General features: G+C 44.3%; 1 protein-coding gene across 4 annotated transcripts in view; it reads left to right on the top strand.

Annotated features, from left to right (window-relative positions):
* Positions 1-24479, top strand: part of Nf2 (NF2, moesin-ezrin-radixin like (MERLIN) tumor suppressor) — an 88337-nt gene that overhangs the window by 42879 nt on the left and 20979 nt on the right. For all 4 annotated transcript variants that reach the window (XM_015991740.3, XM_006972955.4, XM_042285702.2 and 1 more), the window contains exons 5-13: positions 1360-1428; positions 3280-3362; positions 6123-6198; positions 10063-10197; positions 15348-15422; positions 16571-16684; positions 19941-20063; positions 21213-21430; positions 23857-23962. In XM_015991740.3, the coding sequence (XP_015847226.1) occupies positions 1360-1428; positions 3280-3362; positions 6123-6198; positions 10063-10197; positions 15348-15422; positions 16571-16684; positions 19941-20063; positions 21213-21430; positions 23857-23962 (999 nt within the window). The remainder of the gene's footprint in view (positions 1-1359; positions 1429-3279; positions 3363-6122; positions 6199-10062; positions 10198-15347; positions 15423-16570; positions 16685-19940; positions 20064-21212; positions 21431-23856; positions 23963-24479) is intronic.

Here is a 24479-nt window from a genome sequence, read left to right as displayed (position 1 = left end):
CTTTCAATTAAAGAAAAGGGAGAGATAAACCCCTGGGCTGCTGAGACGGCTCAGTGGGTAAAGGCACTTGCTGCCAAGCCTGACAACCTAAGCTGGATCCCTGGAACCCACATGATAGAAGGAAAGAACTGAGTCCACATAAGCACTGTGGCATTGCACCCCTCCCCCCAAATAAGTAAATGTAAAAGAGAGAAAAACCATTGACTGCTTACTGCCAAGAGATAGGTTTTGTGATTATATTCTGTTTTCTGTCTCTCTCACCTATTTATTTTTATTTTACTTTGAGACAAAGTCTCACTATGTAATTCTGACTGACCTCAAACTCATAGCTGCCTCTGCCTCCCAAGGCCTGGGACTAAAGGTATGCACCACCATGCTTAGCCCACAGTCTCTCTCTCTTTTTTTTTTTTTTTTTTTTTTTTGGTTTTTTCGAGACAGGGTTTCTCTGCGTAGTTTTGCGCCTTTCCTGGAGCTCACTTGGTCGCCCAGGCTGGCCTCGAACTCACAGCAATCCGCCTGGCTCTGCCTCCCGAGTGCTGGGATTAAAGGCGTGAGCACCACCGCCCGGCCACAGTCTCTTTTTATACCTAGGGCTGAGGCGTGAGGCTTTATGTACGCTAGGCAAGTGCTGTGCCACCGAGCATCATCTGCCCCGTTCTTTGATGTGGGGTAATTCTCTGGTCTGACCTAAGTTTTCTAGGAAAGAAAGGAGTATTGTTTTCAGAATAAGAGAATAAATATCCGAGTTGTTGTCCCTGGAGGAGTAACTTAGGTTGCAGGCCCCACTGGAGCGCGGCTCTACAGCTCCGGCTCTATCCGTTAGCCTTGTATTTGTTTCTTTGTACAGTAGGAACGACAGAGTATTGATATCAGATCTTCCAAAAGCAATTTTCAGAGCCTTGAGCAAAAGGTACTAAAAATATTGCCTGCATTATTCCCTGGCCCACCTAGCAATTGGCTCCAATTACCAGCCACTTAGAGGCATTTGTAGGTAAGGCTCTTATCACACTTTGCTAATCACAACTTTCACAGTTGTGTTTTGTTGTTTCCATTCCAAAGCTAATGTTTGGAAATGACTGCTTTCTTTGAGGGTTAGGAAACAGACCACATTTCCATACACATGTCACATTCTTATTAGCACATCACCCATCCATCCCTTATGGGATTTTGCAACTCTGCTCATAGATGTAATCAGCTTTGTATTTTCATTCAAGGATAACAAACTGGCAAGGTTGAAATCTTGTCATCAGAATTGAATTGCTGGAACTGGGAGGAGGGGCCAACTGAGTTGAGCCTTGTTCAGAAATGACAGTAGTCTTTAGAATTTCAATCACCTGATCTCTTTTCTTTTTCTTCCAGTATGGTGACTATGACCCCTCTGTGCATAAGCGGGGATTTTTAGCCCAAGAAGAATTGCTTCCAAAAAGGGTAAGAAATCAAATTCTCTATTTGGGAAAACAGTAGTATGGCTGAAGGAAAGCCACTGACTGATGGAAGTACAAAGCAGGCACATTTGCATAGTTCATAACCTTGAGAAGAGTATGGAATCTTGGTTAAGCATATTTACTTACTAGTACTGTGTGTGTTGTGTTGTGTTGTGCGTGCCTGTGAGTGTGCAGGTATGTGTGCCCTTTCACACATGCAGAAACCAGAGCAAGACTTCAGGTGTCTTCCTGTATTCTCTCTTCCTTATGCCATGAGACAGGGTCTCTCAGCTGGAAGCTTCCATTTAGGCTAGGCTGGCCAGTCAGTGAGCACTCCAGATCTGCCTGTCTGTACCCCTCAATGCTGTGGTTACAGGCATGTATGTACACTCTTATTTTTATGTTTTTATTTATTCTTTGAGGGTATTTGTTTGTTTGTTTGTTTCAAGACAAGGTTTCTCTGTGTAATAGTCCTGGCTGTCCTGGAACTTGCTCTGTAGATCAGGCTGGCCTTGAACTCACAGAGATATGCCTACCTCTGCCTCCCCAGTGCTGGGACTAAAGGCGTGCGCCGCCGCCGCCACCGCCACCACCACCACCCAGTTTATTTCTTGAACATTTTATGCAATATATTTTGATCATGTTCTTTCCCCTTCCCCTCCTCCTCCCAGACCCACCCCCTCTACCTCACTATCCACCCAGCTTTATGTTCTTTCTCTCTCTTAAACAACAACAAAAACCACCCAAAGTAATGGATCCAATTTATGTTGGCCAACTGCTCCTGAGTGTGCCGCCTGGGGTGTACTTGACATACGCTGTGGTCATTTGAAGGAAATCCATTCTCCTTCTCCCAAGAGCTATCAGTTCCTAACATCTTCTCATCCTGGCATTCCGGGGATTCAAACTCAAGTCCTCATGTTTGTGGAGCAAGTGCTTTTACCTACCGAGCTTTCTTTCCAGCGCCTATTGTTAATTTTTGAGACAGGCTCTTGCTCTGCGGTCTAGGCTGGCCTTGAACTCCCTATCCTCTTGCCTCAGTCTCCCGAGTACTGGAACTACAGGTGTGTACCACTGCACCCAGTTTTCTTGGTCAAGCACCTGAATAGCGAAGATGCTGCTCCACATAGTAGTTGTATCTGAACTCCCAGTAGTCAAGAGGCAGAGGCAAGAGGATCATGAGGTTAAGGCTAGCCTGGGCTACAGAGGGAGATTTGGTCTCAAAACAAAAAATGTAAGATTTTTGTGGAATCGATGTCGAATTGCTAGGAAGTGTGTGGCCTATAGGTATTTTTCTGGTGTGACAATCTCTAAAGATGGTTGAGTGGCATTGACTTATGGGAGCCATGAGATCTTGTGTTCACTGTGCAGAATTGAGCTGTTTGGGGTGGAGAAGATGAGGTGGGGGAGGCTTTTAGTCCTCACTCTTGTTCATCTTACTCATTAGACACAGAAGCAGCCTTGGCTGTTTCCCTTCTTATAGCCCCACTTATCATCTGTCACTGGGTAATAAAGGCTTTCCTCAACCCTTCCCTGCCTTTACCTGTGCTTTGATGGCTTCGAGTAAGCAAGCACCGCTTTTCTGTCAGGTGGTCCCTGGATGAGCAGCCCTAGCAGCAGAGGTGGATCTTCCCAGCCCAGGAGTGTAGTTAGGATTGAGGAATGCTGCAGCTTGCAGGTCGATCCTCTAGTGGAATGGGGCTTGTTTACACACCCACCTTTGTGTGTGACTCTCCCTGCATGCAGCTTTATAAAAATAGCTTTGCTGTTTTGTAAAAATGAACCATAATTATAAAAATGGCAAACAATACCCAGACTTGTTTTGCATGTGGATTTTCTTTTGCTGTCTTTTTGGTAGGTGATAAATCTCTATCAGATGACTCCGGAAATGTGGGAGGAGAGAATTACTGCTTGGTACGCGGAGCACCGGGGCAGAGCCAGGTGAGGCTGCTCCATCCTTGTTTCCATTCCTTTACATCTCTCCCCCACCCTTAAAGAACTATAAAACTAGGGCATGCTTGTAGGACAAATGCAGTCCTGAAGTATATAAAAGGAAAAGTGAGAACTGGGAATAATGTTGGTCTTCAGTTTCATGTGCATCCTTATTGTAGTGTGTTGCTATAAAAGGAGCACATAGCTCAGTGGTACAGCGCTCGCCTAGAATGTAAGATTCTGGGTTGAAAACCAAATTCATAAATTAATTAATTAAAAGTGGTCTTGTATTCTGCCTATCAAGATACACAAACCTGGTAGCAGTTTAACATTCTGTCTGAAGGCCCTTTGTTTTTACATTCAGGCCTATATTGATGGCATCTAGAATATCTGAATGCTTTTCACTTTTACAGAAAGCTCTGCAGCATACGATTTCGTGTTGTTACATAGTTGCACAAGACTAGAGGGTAGATTCTTGGAAGAGAGTTAGTGGTCAAAGGACATGAACATTTTGTGTTTTGACAGGTGAAACTAAGTTGCTCTCTGAAATAATTTATAGCCAGGCGCTGGTGGTGCACACACCTTTAATCCCAGCACTCTGAAGGCAGAGGCAGGCGGATCTCTGAGTCCAGCCAGCCTGGTCTACAGAGCTAGTTCCAGGATGACCAGTGGTGCTATTACAACGGAGAGACCCTGTCTCAAAAAACAAACAACAAAATCATTAAATAAATAAATAAATAAATAAATAAATAAATAAATAAATAAATAAATAAATAAATAAATAAAATCTGTGCCTTTTGGCACATGCCCATCACCAGTGTTAGTAGAATGTTCCTACCACCCTAGGTTTCTTTCAACATTTGTTTTTAATCAATCTACAATTTTACTAAATTAAAACACAAAAATTTATAGTTTGTTGTAAGTATTCCCTTGGTAGCTTTAGATGTTGATCATCTTTGAACTGGGCCCCCCACCCTACTCCTTCATATCAGCTTCCTACTATATCTTTGTTGTTTGTTTTATGTATGTGGATGCTTTTCCTATATGTGTGTCCGTGTACCATGTGCTTGTCTGGTGCCTGAGGACATAGAAGAAGGCACCAGAACCAGAGTTACAGATGATTGTGGGGCACTGTGTGGTACTAGGAGTTAAACCCGGATACCCTGGAAGAGCAGTCAATGCTCTTAACCACTGAGACATTTCTCCAGCTTCTGTATCTTTTTTCTTTTTTGTTTATACCCACAAAATGGACAGATCATAAGTATACTGCTTGATCATTTACCACAAAAAGATAAGCTCATGACTTCTCAGCTTCCTTTTTCCCAAAGATAACTAGTTTTCCAGTTTCTTTCTTTTTATTTTTTGGGTCAAAGTCTCACGATGTAGCTCCTAGAGTCCTGGAACTTCCTATGTATTCCAAGCTGGCCTGTGCTCATAGAAATCTGCCTGCCTCTGCTCAGTATTAGGATTAAAGGCTATGCCATCCTACCCAATCCAGTTTCCCAACTTCTAATTGTGTTCCCATAGGCTAGTGTTGCCCACTGATTTTTGTTTACCATTATTATATTACTAGTTTGCAGTGCTGAGGATCAAATACAAGGTTTCTCATATGCTAGGCAACTAACTATTATATCACTGAACTACATCCCTAGCCCACTATCACCCATTTTAAACTTTAGATAAATACAACTAAATTCTATATTCACTGCTTTCTTTTTCTGAAGATCATTTGTCAGATTTAAGTACATGGCATGTAGCAATAATTTTCTCATTTTCATGGCTAAGCAGAATTCCAGTATATTAGTATAGCAGATTATTATTATCCATTCTACCATTGAAGGACTTTTGGGTTGTTGGGTTGTTTCTTGGTTTTTGCTGTTATAGGTAATGTTGAACAGTTTCCCAAAGTAATAGAATCCATTTACATCAGCAGTAAGTGTGATTTCTGGTTCTTCCACCTGCTTGCCAACACTTGGCATTCTCTCAGGGTGAATTTTTAAAATCCATCTGAGAGTGTTTTGAGATGAGAGAGAGGACAAGGACAAGGTCATAGGGAAGCTTGAGTTGAATTACTTCAATACATTTACCTATTGGGGAGTTTTCTGCAAGTCACTGCTGCTTCCAGAGCTTGCTTTAAGTTTGAGTTACAACACACAAATTTTCACCCACTGGCCTGGGTTTTATGGCTCAGATAGTTCTTGCCTTAACCTTCAGCAGTGCCCCAAGAGACAAAAATCAGGAAAGTAGATGCTGTCATAGTGTGTAGAAAAGCCTGTTCACTACTAAAGCCTCTAGGTTAAGAAAGTGCACAGAAATAAGGCAACAACTTAAATAATTCATCGGAGGTTGAAAATAACACAGTATGGTTTTGGTTTTTCTTTTTGCTATTGCTAGGGATGGGACCCAGAGCTTTGCACGTGCTAAGTGAGTGCTGTACCACTAAGCTACACTCCCAGCCCCCACATTCTTTTTTTTTTTTTAATCACTTGAGACAGATGTCACTATTTACCAAGGGCAGAGTGTGAAATTGAAGCCAAGAGACAGTGTAATGAATCTGTTTTCTTATTTTCACGGGGATGGGCAATTCTGCTTGTGTTTAATAGACTCTGGATTGGAAGAAGCTTTGCTGGTGTCTGGTCTGTCTGCTATCTGCTGCAGGTGTTAGAAGTCCATAGGATAGGCATGCTCAGAATACTTAGCTTGGCAAGTGTCTGTCCTCCACCCTTGTCACTTAGCCCCAGTGACGGTGTTCTTCCATTCTCCTTACAGGGATGAAGCTGAAATGGAATATTTGAAGATAGCTCAGGACCTGGAGATGTATGGTGTGAACTACTTTGCAATCCGGGTGTGTTGACGACTCCCCAAGTTCCCTGGCTACCAGATAGACTGACTAGGACCACACAGCCAGATGAGTTACTTCTTCATCCCAGGGTAGTTAGAGTCTTTTATGGTTTGATGGTAAAGAAGAAAAGAGGAAGATAGGAATCTAGAGCCTGGTCTTTTATTTGGGGACTTCACACTAGATCAGAGGTAATTAATTGTCAGTGGTACCTTCAGGGATGTAGGCCTGGTTCTCTTCTCAGCAGAAACCTGTTGGAATGCTGGCCATGTGATGTTTGATTATTCTGGCCTCTTGTGAGATCCAGGGAGCACCTGGAAATAGTGTCTTTCCCTGGGGCCCACTGAAAGTAAGGCTGCTCTTATAGATTCCTAATTTGTTTGGGTAGAACTCTTATTCTCACTGTGAGGCTAATTAGTTTTCTATTCAGACCATTAATGGTCCCCAGGCCTCTGGGAACCAGGGCTTCTGCAGAGAAAGGCATTTGTGTTCTGCTCAGGTCTGGCCCTAGAGCGTTCATTTCTCCTGTTGGGGATTTGGCTGCTGTTTGCAGTGTGTCTGTCCATGGCTTCTTCCAAAGGAGTCCATGTGATGTACCCATGCTTTTCTCCACTGGTAGATGAGGGGTTGTTAGGATGCTTGGCCACACATGAGTAGATCAGCTGCAGTCATCTACCTTTGTGATTCAGTTACTCTCTGCCTTCCTGTAGGTTTCTACATCTTTGTGTTAACTTTGAGTAAATTGAATTAAGTACATCTCCAGTATTCTAGGATAGCTTTCTGCTTAATTTGTTTTCTAAATACAGGTTTTTGTGGATTTCTTTGCATAAAAAATAGGGCACACTGAAATGTTCAGCTATAATAAGCAGGTGCCTCAAAATGTATTTTATAGGAATGCAGAAAGTTGTAGGGGCTGCAACGATGGCTCAACAGTTGAGAGCACATACTACTTTTGCAACTGGACCTGAGTTCAGTTACCAGCTCCCAGCTTGGGAGGCTCATGCTGCCTGAAACTCCAGCTCCAGAGGGATCTGATGCCTCTGGCCTCCAAGGGTATATGTAACTGATAATAATAATAATAATAATAATAATAATAATAATAATAACAAATCTTTTTTAAAAATGCAGAAGGTTGTTTCTAATGTTTCATGAGGACTGGTGAGATGGAATAGTAGATGAGGCACTTGCCGCCTGGCCTGATGACATCCTGAGTTCAGTCCATGAAATCCACATGGTGAAAGCAGAGAGCTGATTCCCACACATTGTCCTATGACCTTCACATGTGTACTGTAGCGTAAACATGCATGCACAGACACAACACGCATAAGTAAATAAGTAAATATTAAATAATTAAAAGTTTCATTAATTTGTATCTAACGTCCATTTCTTTGAGGTTAAACCAATTTAGTGAGCTTCTGTGGTTTTTGTCAACCCAACTGACTTCTCTTGCCCACCACCAACATTAATTGTATTAAATAAAAAAAAGAAAAAGAAAGAAAGCATTTTGCAATCCTTAAAAATCCTGTTAGGGGCTGGGCAGTGGTGGTCCACGCCTTTAATCCCAGCACTCGGGAAGTAGAGCCAGATGTATCTCTGGGAGTTCAAGTCCAGCCTGGTCTACAGAGCGAGATCCAGGACAGGCACCAAAACTACACAGAGAAATCCTATCTCAAAAAAACAGAAAACAACAACACCAAAAAAAACCTGTTAGGGGGCTGGAGAGATGGCTCAGTGGTTAAGAGCACTGGCTGTTCTTCCAGAGGTCCTGAGTTCAATTCCCAGCACCCACATGGTAGCTTACAACCATATGTAATGTGCCTTCTTCTAGCCTGCAAGCATACATGCAGACAGAACATTGTATACATAATAAATAAATAAATCTTAAAAATAAACAAACAAAAAACTTTTAGCCTGGATGGTGGTAGTGCACACCTTTAATCCCAGCATTCAGGAGCCAGAAGCAGGTAGATCTCCTTAGTTTGAGGCCAGCCTGGTCTACAGAGTGAGTTCCAGGACACCCAGGGCTACACAGAGAAACCCTGTCTCAAGAAAAACAAAAACAAAAACACCACTCGTGTTCTTATAAATTTGTTTTACTTAGAAGAGAAAAATTATGTATATATAATATATTTATTGTTACATTTATTTGTTTATTTATTCCTGGTGGTATGCAGAGGACAATATGCTCGAGTTCTCTTCTACCATGTGGGTCCTGAGGTCAAACTCAGTCATCAGGTGTGACAGTAGGCATTTTGACTCACTAAGTTACTCATCAGTCCCAAAACCCAGCCTCCTCCTCCTCCTCTTCTTCTTCCTCCTTCTCTTCTTCTTCATAGGAATATTTCTACATGAATCAGATGAGCATGTACTACTTCTTGTATGTTTTTTATGTTGAGCAATGGACAAAGTTAAAGACATTTGAGTAATTTTATGTTAGAGATCTTAAATTCTGTCATTAACTAGGGAAGGTAAATGCTTAAAACATTTGATTTTAACTGATAAATATATACTTGCATGTATTAATGGGCTACTAGGTGGTTAAAACAGTTTCAGAGGCGTTATTTGTGCTACCCTCTCTGGTCTCTAGAAGTGTCATAGTCGTAATGATAGCAGAGGGTAGAATCCTTTCTTTTTTATTTAAATCATCAGAAACACAAGGAAATACCTTATTTTCCAAGATGGGGTACAGATGTAATAACACAAGCCTCACTTCTGTCAGCACATCCTTTTTAAAAGCTTTCAGACAAGGACAACACTCTTACGCCTGGGTGGCAGCGCCTGGTTTCAGGTGTTAGAAAGAGTAGAGAGATCATCTTAGAGCACACATCTAACACCTGCTGTTAGATTGGTACTTGTCGTCACAGCCCAAGCACCTTCTCAGTGTGCAGATCTGCTGGCCTACCCTTGAGTCTTGGCTCAATTTCCTTGTTGTCAGCAAGGGGTCAGGAGCTGTAGTGTCCTCGTGTGGGGAGGGGCGGGGGAGGGGGAGTTTCTTTCCACAGCAAAGGCTATAGCACTGGCAAATTGGTCTGCCTATGAGGTTGGAGCCAGTGGCTTCACAGCTGGGTCAGTAACTTGGGGCACAGGGCCCTAGGCCTCTGGTTGTATTAACTGCTGACCAGGACTCCCCTTAGGGAATGAGTATAACATTCATATAGTTAACTGGTATTTTAAACAGCTTCATTGAAGTATAATCTGTATATGTTTCTTCCAACATTTAATTATCAAGCATTTGAAATATAGGAAAATTAAGTTTTTGATGAATGCCATATATACCAACCACCTAGCTACCCCTAAAATACAAATAACATTTTACCATATTGGGGTATGGTATAGTAAAACTACATTGAGACTGCATTTAACCTAAAATAAGATCATCTAGCTCCTAGACTTAAAGTTTTCCTTCTAGCAGTCCAACAACTTGTATGTGTGTGAGAGATGAAGATCAGATCTAGGGCCTTGTACATGCCGACGAGAACACTACCACAGAGCAACAGTGACCTCTGAAGCCACCGTTTCCTGTGACAGGAGAAATGTTCAAACGCAGGGAACATTTGATCCCTCTGATCATCTGGTTAGCTAACTAGTACTCACAACATTTAAATTACCGTCTCTTCAGCTACCAAGCCAGTGACAGGAGCCTGAGTCCACAGTGACCCAGAGAACACACCAATCACAAAAATAGTATTGTTTTGCCTCTGCTTCCCTAAATCCAGAAGCTGGAAGCCTCCTGGGTTACAAGAGAGCTGTGATTTCTGTTGAGACTTGTTGAAACTTGTCAGATGTAACAGTGTGTGCCAGATTCTTTAGAACGTTAGACACAATCCCCAGCCGGAAGCTGACAACGGCTGCTCTTTATTGGCTCTGCAGAATAAAAAGGGCACAGAGTTGCTGCTTGGAGTGGATGCTCTGGGACTTCATATCTATGATCCTGAGAACAGGCTGACCCCCAAGATCTCCTTCCCATGGAATGAAATCCGAAACATCTCCTACAGCGACAAGGAGGTAGGACGTGTCTGTCCTGGAGGTGCCACTTGTGGTGCGGTGGTCCTGCCAAAGGTCCTTTCCCATTTCTCCTCTTTGCCAAAGCTTCCAAGCCAGACCATCTCTTTGTCGGTGAAAGTCCTTTAATTCCCAGGCTTTAGAACTTTGGTTGTTGATTTTTAAAGTACTTACGGAACAGTTTTGGCATCCTTTCTTCAAAGGGCATGGCTAAAACCTACTATTGACTAACAGGAGAGTGAGCAGCTTAGCCTGTCAGGACTAAACCCCAAAGAACAGAAGGAAAAAGGAACATTTCTGATTACTTAGCTTTCTGTTTCTTTGTATTTTAAGTGTGATCTATGTTATGCTTCCCCTTATGTACTGTGTTTGGTACGTGTAATGGAAAAGTGTGTGTGTGTGTGTGTGTGTGTGTGTGTGTGTGTGTGTGTGTGTGTGTGTGTCTTTTTTCTGGGGGTGCTTTTTTCCCCCCTTCTAGCAGTCCAACCTTGTTATTTTTTAACAAGGTCTCACTGTGTAGTCTTGGCTGACCTTGAATTTGCTATGTAGACCAGGCCTCCTTTAACTCTCAGAGATCTGCCTTTGTTTCCGGAATGTTGGGATTAAAGGTATGAACCACCATGCCAGGTTGATAGTTACATAGTCTGTAGGAGGTGTATTAGTCAAGATTCTCTAAAGAAACAGAACTGATAGGATGAATATGTCTATTAAAAGGATATTCATTGGATTGGCTTACAGCACACAGTCCAAGTAGTCCAACAGTGGCTGTCTCCCACTGGAAAGACCGAGAGTCAAGTAGTTGTTCCTTCCACAAGGCTGGATGTCTCTGCAGTCTCGATCTGTGTTGAAGGCTTGGGGATTCCTAAAGAGCTTCTGCTCTTCAGGCTGTGTTGTAACCCCAGTGAAGTCAGTTCTCATGCTGGTAAAGGAGTGCTACCACAACAGGACATGCTAGCAAGAGCCCTTTTATGTGGGCTGCCACCAGAAAACATGGCCCAGATTTAGGGTGGGTCTTCCTGCTTCATAATCTGATTAAGAAAACCCCTCACACGTTTAATCCCAGCACTCGGGAGGCAGAGGTAGGCGGATCTCTATGAGTCTGAGGCCAGCCTGGGCTACCAAGTGAGTTTTAGGACAGTTAGAACTGTTACAGAGAGAAACCCTGTCCAGAGGAGGGGGAAAAAAGAAAGAAAGAAAATCCCTCACAGGAGTGTCTGGCAGCTTGCGTTTTAATTGATTGATTCCAGGTGCAGTCTCAAAATGACAGCCAAGATTAGCCGTCAGTGGGTATCACGTCATTTCTCTCATGAATGACATGAATGAAGGCAGCAGGCTGCCATAGTTAGAGGATCTAGTTTGAGGAACTTAGATAACGTTCATTGGGTTCAGACATTTCTCAGTAGCCCAAGATGGCTTGCACTGACAGCAGTGCTCCTGCCTCAGCCTCCTAAGTTCTGAGATTACAGGCGTGAGCCACTCTGCCCAGAGTTGATTCCTGTATTTCTGTGTAAGGTGATGGCTCTCTCCACATGCAGCAGTCCCGTGATTTATGTGTTCATTCTTTTTGTTGTGGAGGGCCTCTAATTACAAGTGCATGAGCCCCGGCTGGCTGAGTCCTCAGAAGAAACTTACTGTAAAGGCAGGGACATGTTTGGTGTCCATGTCACCAGAAAACAGATACATTGAGACCTGATGTCTGATGAGTGGAGTGGCCAGGACTAGGAGCTAGAGTGCTCCCTGCTTATCAGGGAGGTCCAGAGGCTGGACCTGTGCACATCCGAGGCAGAGTAGGCAGGCAGTGAGTAACAGTGCTAGCTTATGTTGTCTGCAGGTCTTGGAGCAAATTTCCTGTTTTCTTTCTTTTTTTTTTTTTTTAAGCAACTCAAGTAAAGGAATACTAGGCCCTTGTTTCCAATCTGTGGTTTAAATTACTCAACCATGCTTGCTGAGGCAAATTGAACTTGCCTCTCTCCTTCCTCTTCTTCCTCCTCCTCTCCCTCTATCTCTGTCTCCCTGACAGGGTCCTTCTACATGGCTAGAACTTACAGTCCTCTTGTCTTGTCTTCCTAAATGCTGGGGTTACAGGTGTGCATCGCCATACCAAACTCAAAATGAGCTGCTTGTTTTACATTGATCTATTTATTTATTGGAGGAAGGGGTGTGGCTTGTGCCAGGGTGTGGAGAGCTCAGGGAACAACTTGAAGGAGTCTTTTCTCTCCTTAACCATGTTGGTACCAGGGATCACACTCTGTTCTTAAGGTTTGGTGACAATCACCTTTACCTGCTGAGCCATTTGCCAGGCCAATTGCATTTCTTAATCTAGCCATTCTGACGGTTGGTTTTGTAGCTGGTTATCCTGAGAAGTAAGCAGTAGGCAGTTCTTTTTTTCAGGTCCTTAAATTGGAAGCTGCACGTGACTTAAAGTAGTGAATGTTCCACTGTGTAGTCCTTCACCTCCCAGTTTCACAGAGGGTGTTCACTACACATCACTAAACCTTTAGTTTGTACACTAAAGGTTCCTCAGATACTTGTTTTTCAGAGAGTTCAAGGATTAAGGCTCCCTAGTCTATCCTGACACAACCAACTCTAATGTACCTTCTCTAGGGGCAAGGTACCATCATATTTCATCATATCAGTACCTTACACAGCAAGCAGACCCCAATACTTTGGCATGCCATAATGGGAAGTACTTTTGAGAGCTATGTATGGCAGCCATCCTGCTAAAACAGTTTCAGTTGGTTGATTCTTGGTGTATGGCCTGGCATGACACAGAGCCTGTGGTTTTCATACATTTTGTGACTTCCCACTCAGGCTCTAGGGTTCATTAGCAAGGGTAGAAATAAGCTTATGAAGTTCATAAATAATATTCTACACCAGAGCATACTATGACAAATTAACTTGGCTGAACTCTAAACAAAGAATTTTGTTGTTGTTCTATGTATGCTCATTTCTCATTGGACAATATAAACATGTAGAGAAATATCAGGGTGTGGAGGAGAGGAGGGGGAACTGTGCTTGCTGTGTAAAATAAATGAAAAAATGTTATTTAAATAAAATTTAAAAAGAAGAAAAGAAATACCCAAGAATTTGCCTTTCCCGGTAAGTTTATTTGCTAAGCAACTCGTTTTTTGTTTTCTGTTTTATATTTAGTGGTCCTGAGGAGGGAAACCACTTGCAGGCAAGAGGTGCACCTCTAGCTCACTCATTTATCTTTTCCTGCTTCGCTGGGGAGAGGCTGTACAAGCTTCTCTTGGGAATGTATTTGCACTTTTACAGTATTTCTTAGCATATGCTAATTGTACAGAGTAATGGGTGTCAGGAAGATATTTTCATGAATGCATATAAAATGCTTTGATCTAGATATGCTTTTGTTCCATTTTGGTTTAGTTTTTTTTTTTTTTTTTTTTTTTTTTTTTTTTTTTTTTTCAAGACAGGGTGTCTCTGTGTAGCTTTGCGCCTTTCCTGGAACTCACTGTGTAGACCAGGCTGGCCTTGAACTCACAGAGATCCACCTGCCTCTGCCTCCCAAGTGCTGGGATTAAAGATGTGTGCCACCACTGCCTGGCTTGTTTTGGCTTTGAAATGAGTATTGCTATGTTGTCCTGGCTGGCCTGGAACTCTTTATATAGAACAGGCTGGCTTCGAACTTGTGATCTTCCTCCTTCTGCTTCCTAAGTGCCAGTATGACAGGTGTGTGTTATCATGTCCAGCTGAGACACATTTCCAGGGGCATCCTTGACATCTGGGAGCTCTCTGGTCTCCTCAGTGGTTCATAGTAACAGTTGTTGTTTGTGTGAGTGTGTGTGTGTGTGTGTGTGTGTGTGTGTGTGTGTGTGTGTGTGTGTGTGTGTGTGATTTAAATTTCTCTTTCTAAGTTGTCACCTATCCTTTTTTTTTGATTTCAGGAACTATATTTTTCTCTTTTACAGCAATCCATTTTTCTTCACACTGTATTTCTTCTCTTAGCATCTTTTACCTACTGACCATGTTCAGAAACCCATAGTAGCTTGCTGTATCTTATCACATCAAATATCACCTGTACCAGGCTGTCTTTTTTGGGCCACCAACCAGCTCCCAAATCATGACACAGAGACTTATTGTTAGTTATGAATGCTCAGCCTAGCTTAGGCTCATTTCTGGCTAGCTCTTTTAACTTACATTAACCTGTTTATCTACCTTTTGTCTCACAGATTTTTACCTTTATGTATGTTCTACTCGGTATCTGCTGACTGGCGTCTCCCTCTTTTTCTCCCTCATTCTCTCCTCTTCTCTTCTTCTCAACCTAGATTTCTCCTCCTTTTTATTCTCTCTGCCTGCCAGCCTTGTCTATCCCTCTCTTGCCTAGCTATTGGCCATTCAGCTTTTTATTAGACCAATCAGATGTCTTAGGCAGGCAGTGTGAAACAGCAGCACATCTTTTGGTAATTAAGCAAATGCAGCATAAACAAATGTCACACACCTTTACAGTTAAAGTAATACTCCACAGCATAAACAAATGTCACATGTCTTTGCCTAGTTAAAATAATATTCCACAGCAATCACCCCCTCTGACTCTTGATTCTTCACCACCCATCAGCCTTCCTATCTGTCTAAGCCTACTGTATCATTGCAATTACTAAGGGGCTAATATAGTTAATATCCCTAGTCACCATCTCCTCCTCCTCTTAATTTTTGGTGCTGGATATTGAATTTATTCTTATTACTTGTCTGAGATGCCCCTCCACCTATCTTTTAGCTATTCTGTCATATATTTCTAAGACCAGTTATAATACCTCCCATTTGTGCTAGATCTGCTCTAAACCTCTAGGATATCTGTGACATGTCCTCCCTACACTGATATATGGTGTTACCTTTTGAGTATTTGGCTATTGTTGGACCAAGTCCTACTAGCCTGGGCTTTATGAAGGCAAAGACCTATGCCAGTGTGACCTCTGGAGCTGGCCCATCATGGGTTCCAACTTCAGGCTGCCACTGTCAGTTCCTCACAGATGGTTAGGGTCATGAACTTCTACAGCCCCAGTCTTGGTCCCTGTATGCCTCCAGCTCAGCAAGGCTTTACTCCTGGGCGCTGGGAGGACAGGACGAGGGGCAGTGTGGTTGCTGCTTCAGTGGATTCCCAGTTGGTGTCATGAAACTGTGCTCCTTTCTTTCAGTTTACTATTAAGCCACTGGATAAGAAAATTGATGTCTTCAAATTTAACTCCTCAAAGCTTCGTGTTAATAAGCTGGTAAGTTGAGACCCTGCTTTTCATGACAGAGAACTAACGTTTCTGAGGAATTTAGTGATTTTATATATATTAGCTTCTCTGCCAGGAATCTAGCCCTAGTTTCTCTTGCTAAGAGGTATAAAATAATACTTGATTTGGTAGATACTTTTCTCTTTAGTTTAACCTATACAGTTAACCTTTTTGAGGGGGGTGGGGTGGGGAGTGGAGATAAGATCTAGGGCTTTGTGCATGTAAGGAAACACTCTATCTGAGGTATATCTCAGCTTGCCATGTTGATTTGCATTTTATAATTACTAATGAACTTATATCTTTATATTTGTTGACCAAATCTAATTTCCTGTGCAGTTAAATTCTTGTTTCATGTCTTTGGGCCACTTTCCTCTTGGATTGTTTGTTTTCTTTATTAATTATTATCCTCCTCCTAAGGCTCATTTTCCTTCTTGTGATGCTATGACAAATAAAAATCTTCACCTTTCATGTCAACACAATAAATTCTTAGTCATAGCCGGGGTGGGCAGTGCTGGCACACGCCTTTAGTCTCAGCACTTGGGAGGCAGAGGCAGGCGGATCTCTCAGAGTTTGAGGTCAGCCTGGGCTACAGAGCAAGTTCCAGGACAGCCACGGCTACACAGAGAAACCCTGTCTCAGACCCCACCTCACCCCCCAAAAAAGTCCCCGATCATTGTTCTTCTGTGTTTCCTTACTTAAGCTCTCCTTTCCTAATTTAAAAGAGACTCTATTTTCAAATAAAAGTCACCTTTGAAACTGGAATCAGCTTTTTGGTATGAGGGAGAGAGCCAGCTTCTTTCTTTCCCCATGAATAACCCTTGACCCAACCCAACTTCCTGGTTGGTCTTCCTGTCCCCCTATCTGTCTTGCCACATCTTGATTTAGGAGACTGGTACATTCGGGTGACTAATGGAGTGTCCTCTGTTCACTTGTGATTTTTATCTCCTGGATTATCTGAGGTACCTTCCTTGTACATGTTTCTAGAACTGAGAACATTAGAAGACCTTAGCAAGGCTTTTGTGTTTTATTCTACTCATTCTTCCTCAGGTTTACTGCTGTCCACAGAGCCCAAGAGGCAGGCTGGTAGGCAACAAAGTAAATTCATACACTTAACATGTTTTCTGTTTGTGTGGCCACAGATTCTCCAGCTATGTATTGGGAACCATGACCTATTTATGAGGAGAAGGAAGGCTGACTCTTTAGAAGTTCAGCAGATGAAAGCCCAGGCCAGGGAGGAGAAGGCTAGAAAGCAGGTGAGTAAGACTTCAGGTTTTGTTCCTTGCATTTGGTTTGTGTATATATGTATTTGTGCACTTGATTGGGTATCATTCCTCAAGGACATCTACTTTATCTTTTGAGGCAGGGACTCTCAGTGGCCAGGGACTCACTGATAAAGCTAAACCAGCAAGCCCTTGGGCTCTGGCTGTCTCCACCTCCCTAGTATGCTACCATGCCCAGCATTTTTTGTGGGTGCTAGGATCAAACTCAGGTACTTGTGTTTGCATAGCCAGCTCTTTATTAACCGAGTTATCCCTCCGTCCCTAGTTTGTTTGTTTGAGGAACACTCTTACTATGTAGCCCTACCTGGCCTGGCACACTCTGTGGAGCCGAGTCAGGCCTCAAACTCAAAACAGTTTCCTTGCCTCGGCCTCCCTGATCCTGGGATCACAGACGTGTACCATGCCCAGCTAAGATGTGGTTTTAGGGCTAGCAAGGTGGCTCATCAGGGGAAGGCTCTTGCTGTGCAAGCCTGCCATTGTTCATGTGATACCTGAAACCCATGGAAAGATGGAAAGAGAACGGACTCCACAGAGTTGTCCTCTTACAGCCACACTGGTACCACAGGACATGTGCCACACATTTCATGCACTCACTCATACACACAGTAGTGAGTAGTAATAATTAAAGATCTTGGGTTGTTTGGGTTTGGTTTAGGTTTTTTTTTTCCAGACAGGGTTTCTCTGTATAACAGTCCTGGCTGTCCAGAACTTGCTCTGTAGACCAGGCTGGCCTCAAACTCACAGAGGTCCACCTGCCTCTGCCTCCTGAGAGCTGGGATTAAAGGCGTGCGCCACCACACTTGGCTTAAAGACCTTGTTGTAATTGATGATACTGCTTTTGGTCAGTCTTGGCCTACAAGATACGGGATGGCTGTTATCCGTCTGGTTATAGACGTACCTGCTCTTCCTTCTTGTTGGATCTTTTTTAGTTAGTGCCAAGATAATGGGGTGTCAGCTATAGAAATAAGCACTTGGGCTGGCAAGATGGCTCAGTGGGTAAACCTGACAACCTGAGTTTGATACCCAGGAGTCACATGATAGAAGGAGAAAACTGACTTCTACAAGTTGTCCTCTAACTGCCACATGCACACTTACATACACAAATAAATAAACATACAAATTTTAAAGGAAATGCATACTAAGTTCTAATAGCATATCTTTAAAACACACACACACATACACACACACACACACACACACACACACACACACACACCAAGATCTTTAGTCATTTTTATCCTTATCACAGACTTGGGACAAGGGAGCCAGGAATGGTTTTGTCTCTCTGTCTATCTAGCTGTCCTTTATGTCTGTCTCCTCTGCCAGGTCAGTGCCCTTTCTAATTAGATGGTGATAGAATACAAGACGGCGTTTCAATGCCTCTTGTGGAATGTTAATTAGGCTCCCGCTGCACTTGCTCACTGCAGGTCAGCCTGGGCACACAGGGCTAGCCCTCTGCAGGAGGTCCTGGCAGCACCTATCAGCAGACTGGACTAGCTGCATCGATGTTTTCTACTCACAGACCTTCTCTGCTCACTGAAATCCACAGCTAATTTGAACCTTGCTGCTGAGAATATCAATTGTGGTTTGGGATGAACTGTTTGATAGAGTAGCTACAGCTGCAGTTGGCTCCCCTCAGGCCTTGCAAGCTCAGAGGTGTAGTAATTAGTCTGTGTAGTGTTCTCTGATTTGGGAAGCCCAGAGGCTGGCTCCTGGCCCCAGGCTTTAGAGAGAAATGCCTACTTTGAGCCAGTGAGCTGTGAGCTTGCCCTCTGTTTGCTCCTGGGACAGTGGACCATCAGTGTCTTCTTTTGGATGTTTTAGGGATGATGGTATAGGTTCTATTGAACAAAAAAGTGCTACTAAGCTTGCGTGGAGGTGTAGTGACGACTTTAAGAAGCGCACTCTTTGACCTCACTTTCAGCAAAGGGGAGTTTAGAAGTTAGAGATCTGAAGGCATCTAGGAGAGTGAAGGCCCCTGGGCCCTGGAAGGGAATAGTGGGAATGCCGCCCAATGGAACATGGCAGCCTTACAGCCAAATCTTGTCTATGTGGCTCAGTTTTCTCATCTGTCAAGTGGGAGCTGGTGATGCCTATTTCAGATTGAACCTGAAAATCTTCGTAAGTCATGACCTTCTTTGAAAACTGGAAGTCCTTTTTTATTTAGGGTGAAGGTCTCATTAAAAGTACAAGGGCTGGGAACTGGGGACAGCCTGGTCCTTTTTTTTTTTTTTTTCAAAAGGAGAATAATGGAAATAGAAATTGTGTTTTAGTGGAAATTGAAGAACAGATTGCCAGCTGTTCACTGAGGTCAAGAGGAGAATCAAAGAACTTTACTCTATTGCTTATCTGTTTGCATGATTCCTTCAATTACAGGGCGCTTAGGGGACTTCATGTTTAGAAAGGATGGCCTTGTAGCACTAGAGTTTGGGTGAGGTTGAAGCCGGAAGGAGTAATTAAACATGATTTTGTTATCTAAGGAGAAAATAGTCCATTGGTCACTTTTGGCCTCTGCTTTCTGAACTCAGTGCCTTGGAGTCATGGAGAGCTGTGCTGTCTTTAGTCTAGGTCCCCTTATTAAGCTTGGCAGGTGGCCCAATTAACACTGTGATCCAGAAGGCTAGGGGGTGGCAGTAGAGGCTTTGTACTGTTTCTGTAAGGGTGAGGTCTGTGTTCCTGCCTGGCTCGGAGTTGCCTCCACATGGGGCTGTACAAGACTGTGCAAAGCCATTGCAGCTTCCTGCTGTGAAATTCTGAGTGGGAACTATCATTCTCTGTAAGCAGAGGGAGAAGAGGTGCGATCGTGGATGAAATTGTGTGAAGGGGCCGTAGGGACTGAAAATGTCAAGGTGGCTCATCTGAACAGATAAGAGAGCTGTTTTTTTCTGGGGCACTGTTTTGGACAGGAGGAACCTATGTGGAGAACTGCCAGTCACAGAGCAGAGGCATGTGAGGTTTCCCAAATAACAGAGATTTGTACGGTCAGATCACATTGTGTGCAAGAATGTTCTTTTCTCTGCACGTGGAGACTGAATTTGGTTTTGTAATTTGTATTCCCGACTGGAATTTGTTTCAAGGAGTACAGCTTTTCATTCTGCAGTTAGTTTAGGACAGTGCAGCAGACAACAAGAAGTGAAGACACTAGACAGACCCCCGAGGAGAGCGAGGCTCCAGAGCTGGCCGTTTGGTTTCTGCGGCACCGTGACTAGAGCTGTTCTTTTACCCCCAGATGGAGCGTCAGCGGCTGGCCCGAGAGAAGCAGATGCGGGAGGAGGCCGAGCGCACGAGGGACGAGTTAGAGAGGAGGCTCCTGCAGATGAAAGAAGAAGCAACGATGGCCAACGAAGCTCTGGTGATTTCTGAGGGTTAGGGCTCTTGGAGGTGACATGGGGACTTAGGAGTTAGGCCTCCTGTGGCCCATGAACTTTTTCACTTTTTGAAACACCAGTACCTTTTCTTTTTGGAAAATTTAGGTTCAATTCATTTGAAGCCAAACTCCACTTTCATAACTGAGTTGTCTTTGAATCAGGGGTTCTTGGCCTTGGCCCTACCAACTCTTGGGGAGTAGTACACACCATAATCTGGTACTACTAAGGGAGTAGTTCTCTGCACTGAAGGATGCTTGTAACGTCCTTACCTCTATCTGCTAGCTGCCAGTAATGTTACTCCAACCTCAAAAATATCCTAGGACTGGGATGTGGCTCAGGGACAGAGCTCTTTTCTAGCATGCCCAAGGCTCTGTGTTTTTATTCATTTTTATGTATTCAGTTTGGGGGCGTGCTGAGTAGGAAGACAGGTTTCAGGTGTCCTGGACTGGACTTTGAATTTATTATCTAGCCAAGGAAAACTGTGTACTCTTGATCCTGATTGGAGGAGAGGCACACCCATCATGCCCAGCCTACCTTGCATTTGATTCTCCAGCACTACAGGAAAATAGTCTCCAGACATTTGCACAGGAGTAGGCAGTGGGCATGACTCCTGCTTTTGAATCTCTGACTCAAAGGGACAGAACAGAGTTTAAATTGCTTATTCACTCACAAACATAAGCTTCTGCTGAAATGCATTCTCTATATAAAATGCTTTTTTCTTTTTCCTATGGTGGCATCTGCAGGGCTGAATAGTTAGTGTTGTAGCATGTCATCTGTTGTCACACAGACTGGGAGTCTCTCAGTGGGAAGGCACAGAGAGATTAAGACTGGCCTGCAGGCTGGAGAGATGGCTCAGTGGTTAGCAGCACTGGCTGCTCTTCCAGAGGACCCGGGTTTGATTCCCAGTACCCACATGGCAGCTCACAACCTTCTGTAACTCTAGCCCCAGAGAATCCAATGCTCTCTTCTGGCTTCTGAAGGCACATGTACAGGTGCACAGATGCAGGCAAAACACCTATACACATAAAAACAAAAGTTAAAAAAAAAAAAAAGACTGGTTCTTATTGCCATGTTGGGGAGGCCAGATGTGGGGAAATAGGCACGAGCACTATCAGGGGTTCTTTCCATCCCAGATGCGGTCTGAGGAAACAGCTGACCTGCTGGCTGAAAAGGCACAGATCACGGAGGAGGAGGCCAAGCTTCTGGCACAAAAGGCTGCAGAGGCTGAGCAAGAGATGCAGCGAATCAAGGCCACAGCCATTCGGACAGAGGAGGAGAAGCGCCTGATGGAGCAGAAGGTGCTGGAGGCTGAAGTGCTGGCGCTGAAGATGGCTGAGGAGTCAGAGAGGAGGTGAGTGGCTGTCCTGGGCCCTGGAGCCTGGTAGCGGTGGCTTGTTTGTTCCAACCCTTCCAGAGCTGGTGGCAGCATCCTCAGACTTCTTCTCTGTTGTGGGAACAGGACTGTCAGAGTCCTCCTTCCTTGACAGGCTGATGGGATGGGAGGTACTGGGAAGGCATAGGACTTAGTTCTCTTGCCCAGGGAACCTTTCTGTCATGCCTCCTCCACAGCACATCCCATCCTTCTAACAGTGAAGTTTGCAGGAGAAGAACACTTAAGGGTATCCATAGACTGCTTTTAGCCAAAGAAAGGAGAAGAGGTCTTTTTGCATTTAAGAGATGGGAAGCAGTGTGCTGGAGAGGTTGCTCACAGGTTAAGAGCACTGGCTACTCTCCAGAGAACCCAGGTTTGATTCCCAGCCAGCACCCACATGGTGACTTAAAACCACTTATAATTCCTGTTCCAGGGGATGCAACCCCCTCTGCGGCCTCCATAGGCACCAGGCATGCACATGACACAGAAACATACATGCAAGCAGAACACCCATACATATAATAAACTAACTTTTTAAAAGGGGAAGTAGGACCAGGGAGATGGCCTGATCAGTAAAGTGCCTGCTGCACAAACATGAGGAGGCCTGGGTTTGTATCCCTGGCACCCATGTAAAGCCTGAGCACAGTGGCGTGTATTATAGCCTTCACTCAGGAGTTGGGGGTGAAAGCAAGTCCATGGGACTCACTGGCCGCCAGTCTAGTTGAATTCATGAGCTTACTCATTTAGTGAGAGGCCCTCCACTAAGGTGGAGAGCAATAGAGGATTATACCCCACATTGACCTCTGCGCCTGCTCACCCACGCACACCCACAAAATCACCCTTCCCTTTTGATGCAGATCGATGGCAGTTATTTGCTTCAGAAGGTTTTCAGGTAGTTAGGGGAGCAGTGCAGCTGTGTGTTTTGTGACCAGGTTAAAGAATAGAACTGTTGCCGGGCGGTGGTGGCGCACGCCTTTAATCCCAGCACTCGGGAGGCAGAGGCAGGCGGATCTCTGTGAGTTCGAGGCCAGCCTGGGCTACCAAGTGAGTTCCGGGAAAGGCGCAAAGCTACACAGAGAAACCCTGTCTCGAAAAACCAAAAAAAAAAAAAAAAAAAGAATAGAACTGTTGTCTGTACTCTTTAGACTATTCTAGGCTCTGGATTGTTCTAGTCCTGTAGCCTTCAGATAAATAAACACTGGCACATTCCCCACAGCATCTGGCTCTATTGATTTAGGGCACTTGAATTTGGCTCTTAGCTACTAAGGTACATTCACTACAGTTTTTTCTCATCACTTTTTCTTTTTTTTAATGTGCATTGGTGTTTTGCCTACATGTATGTCTGTGTGAGGGTATCATCTTGGAGTTAGAGTTGTGAGCTGCCATGTGGTTGCTAGGAATTGAACCCGGGTCCTCTGGAAGAGCAGCCAGTGCTCTTAACCACTGATCCATCTCTCCAGTCCCTTTCACCACTTTTTGCATGTCATTCTGAGAGTATGGTTCCTTGATGCCTGTTCACCCCTGGCCCCTTTCTGTGTATGGATCGTATCTCTGGGGCTGGACTCCTGTACAAGCCTTCCATGCTATACCTAACTCAGAGCAGAGTTCTGCACCAAGACACAAATGCCTTCAGTGGTGGGACTTCTTCCTGCCCAAGAAAAGTGGACAGTTGATCTACAAGTGTTTTACGGGGACATGAAGAAACAGTTCTTCCATGTTCTGCCCTCTGTGGCCCAGTGTAAGGCTTGTAATGCTCTCTTTGGCCCAGCCCACTCTTCACCCAGAAAAAGCTGAGTGTCTCTGGGCCCTCCCTCCCCTCCCTCCTCTCAACCTGCTTCAGAGGTGGGTTGGCTACTGTTGTTTGTTTGTTTCTCTGAGACAGGGTGTCACTATGTAGCCCTGGCTGTTCTGGAACTCACTATGTAGACTAGGCTAGCCTCAAACTCAGAGGTCTGCATGCCTCTGCCTCATAGTGCTGGAGTTTAAAGCATGGGCTGCCACACTAGATATTTTTCTTATTTTGAGAATGCATCTGCCTGTGTTGCCCAGGCTGGCCTCCAGCTCCTGGACTTATGTGATTCCCTACCTCAGCCTCTGGGGTAGCTGGCACCACAGGCACAAACCACGGCATTTTGCTGACTTGCAGAGCTGCTGCTTTAGTTGTTTCCCACCAGCTACCCCATATCCAGTCTGACTTTACCCTTGAGATGAACGGTACCCAGGAATACTGTTCTTACTTTAGAAGTGCTGGCTTCCTGTAAATGTCCCTGTCACGTTGTCCTTGTTTGCTTTGTTAGGTGCCACGTACAGGGTTAATTCAGATCATTGCTCTGGAGGTAAGGTAAGTGTCTGCTCACTCTCTCTGTCCCCTTCTGTGGAGCTGACATCTCTGTCTGTCTTTGCAGGGCCAAAGAGGCTGATCAGCTAAAGCAAGACCTTCAGGAAGCCCGAGAAGCAGAGCGAAGAGCCAAGCAGAAGCTCTTGGAAATCGCCACCAAGCCCACATATCCAGTGAGCCTGGGCTCGGTCTAGCAGCCTTTGGCTGCTTTGGGTCTAGCAACTTCCCTAAGCCTTCCAGCCCCTTAGTTCACCTCACAGTGCCTTCAGGGTGATCGAGCAAAGCAGATAGCCTGGATGGGACCCTCCTAGTCTGTCATTTAGCTTTGGACTGGCTAGTCGGTTACCTCTCTTGTTCTTAGATAACAGACCATAGAGCTGTTTCCAGCTCTGCAGTGTTTATGACTATTATAGTCTCTATGCTCAAGAGAACTTACTGTCTAGATCCCTAATGCCAAGCTAAATGTAATCTTCAGCTGTCAGTATATGCTAAGTGCCATAATACAGTTCTGTGAAGGGACTAACTCTGTACCTCAGAGTGAAACACTGCTGTGCCAGAACCAGCCGCCGACCTCAGTTTGGGGACTGGGAGACTGACTTGTCCTGAATGGGGTCACAAGATAAGTAAACATCACTTCCCTTTCTTCCTCTGCTCATTCCACTCTGCACAGGTTTTGTTCTCTACCCATAG

Source organism: Peromyscus maniculatus, chromosome 10, assembly GCF_049852395.1.
Source record: "Peromyscus maniculatus bairdii isolate BWxNUB_F1_BW_parent chromosome 10, HU_Pman_BW_mat_3.1, whole genome shotgun sequence".
In the NCBI taxonomy this organism is placed as follows: domain Eukaryota; kingdom Metazoa; phylum Chordata; class Mammalia; order Rodentia; family Cricetidae; genus Peromyscus; species Peromyscus maniculatus.
This window is presented reverse-complemented; position numbering and strand designations above follow the sequence as displayed.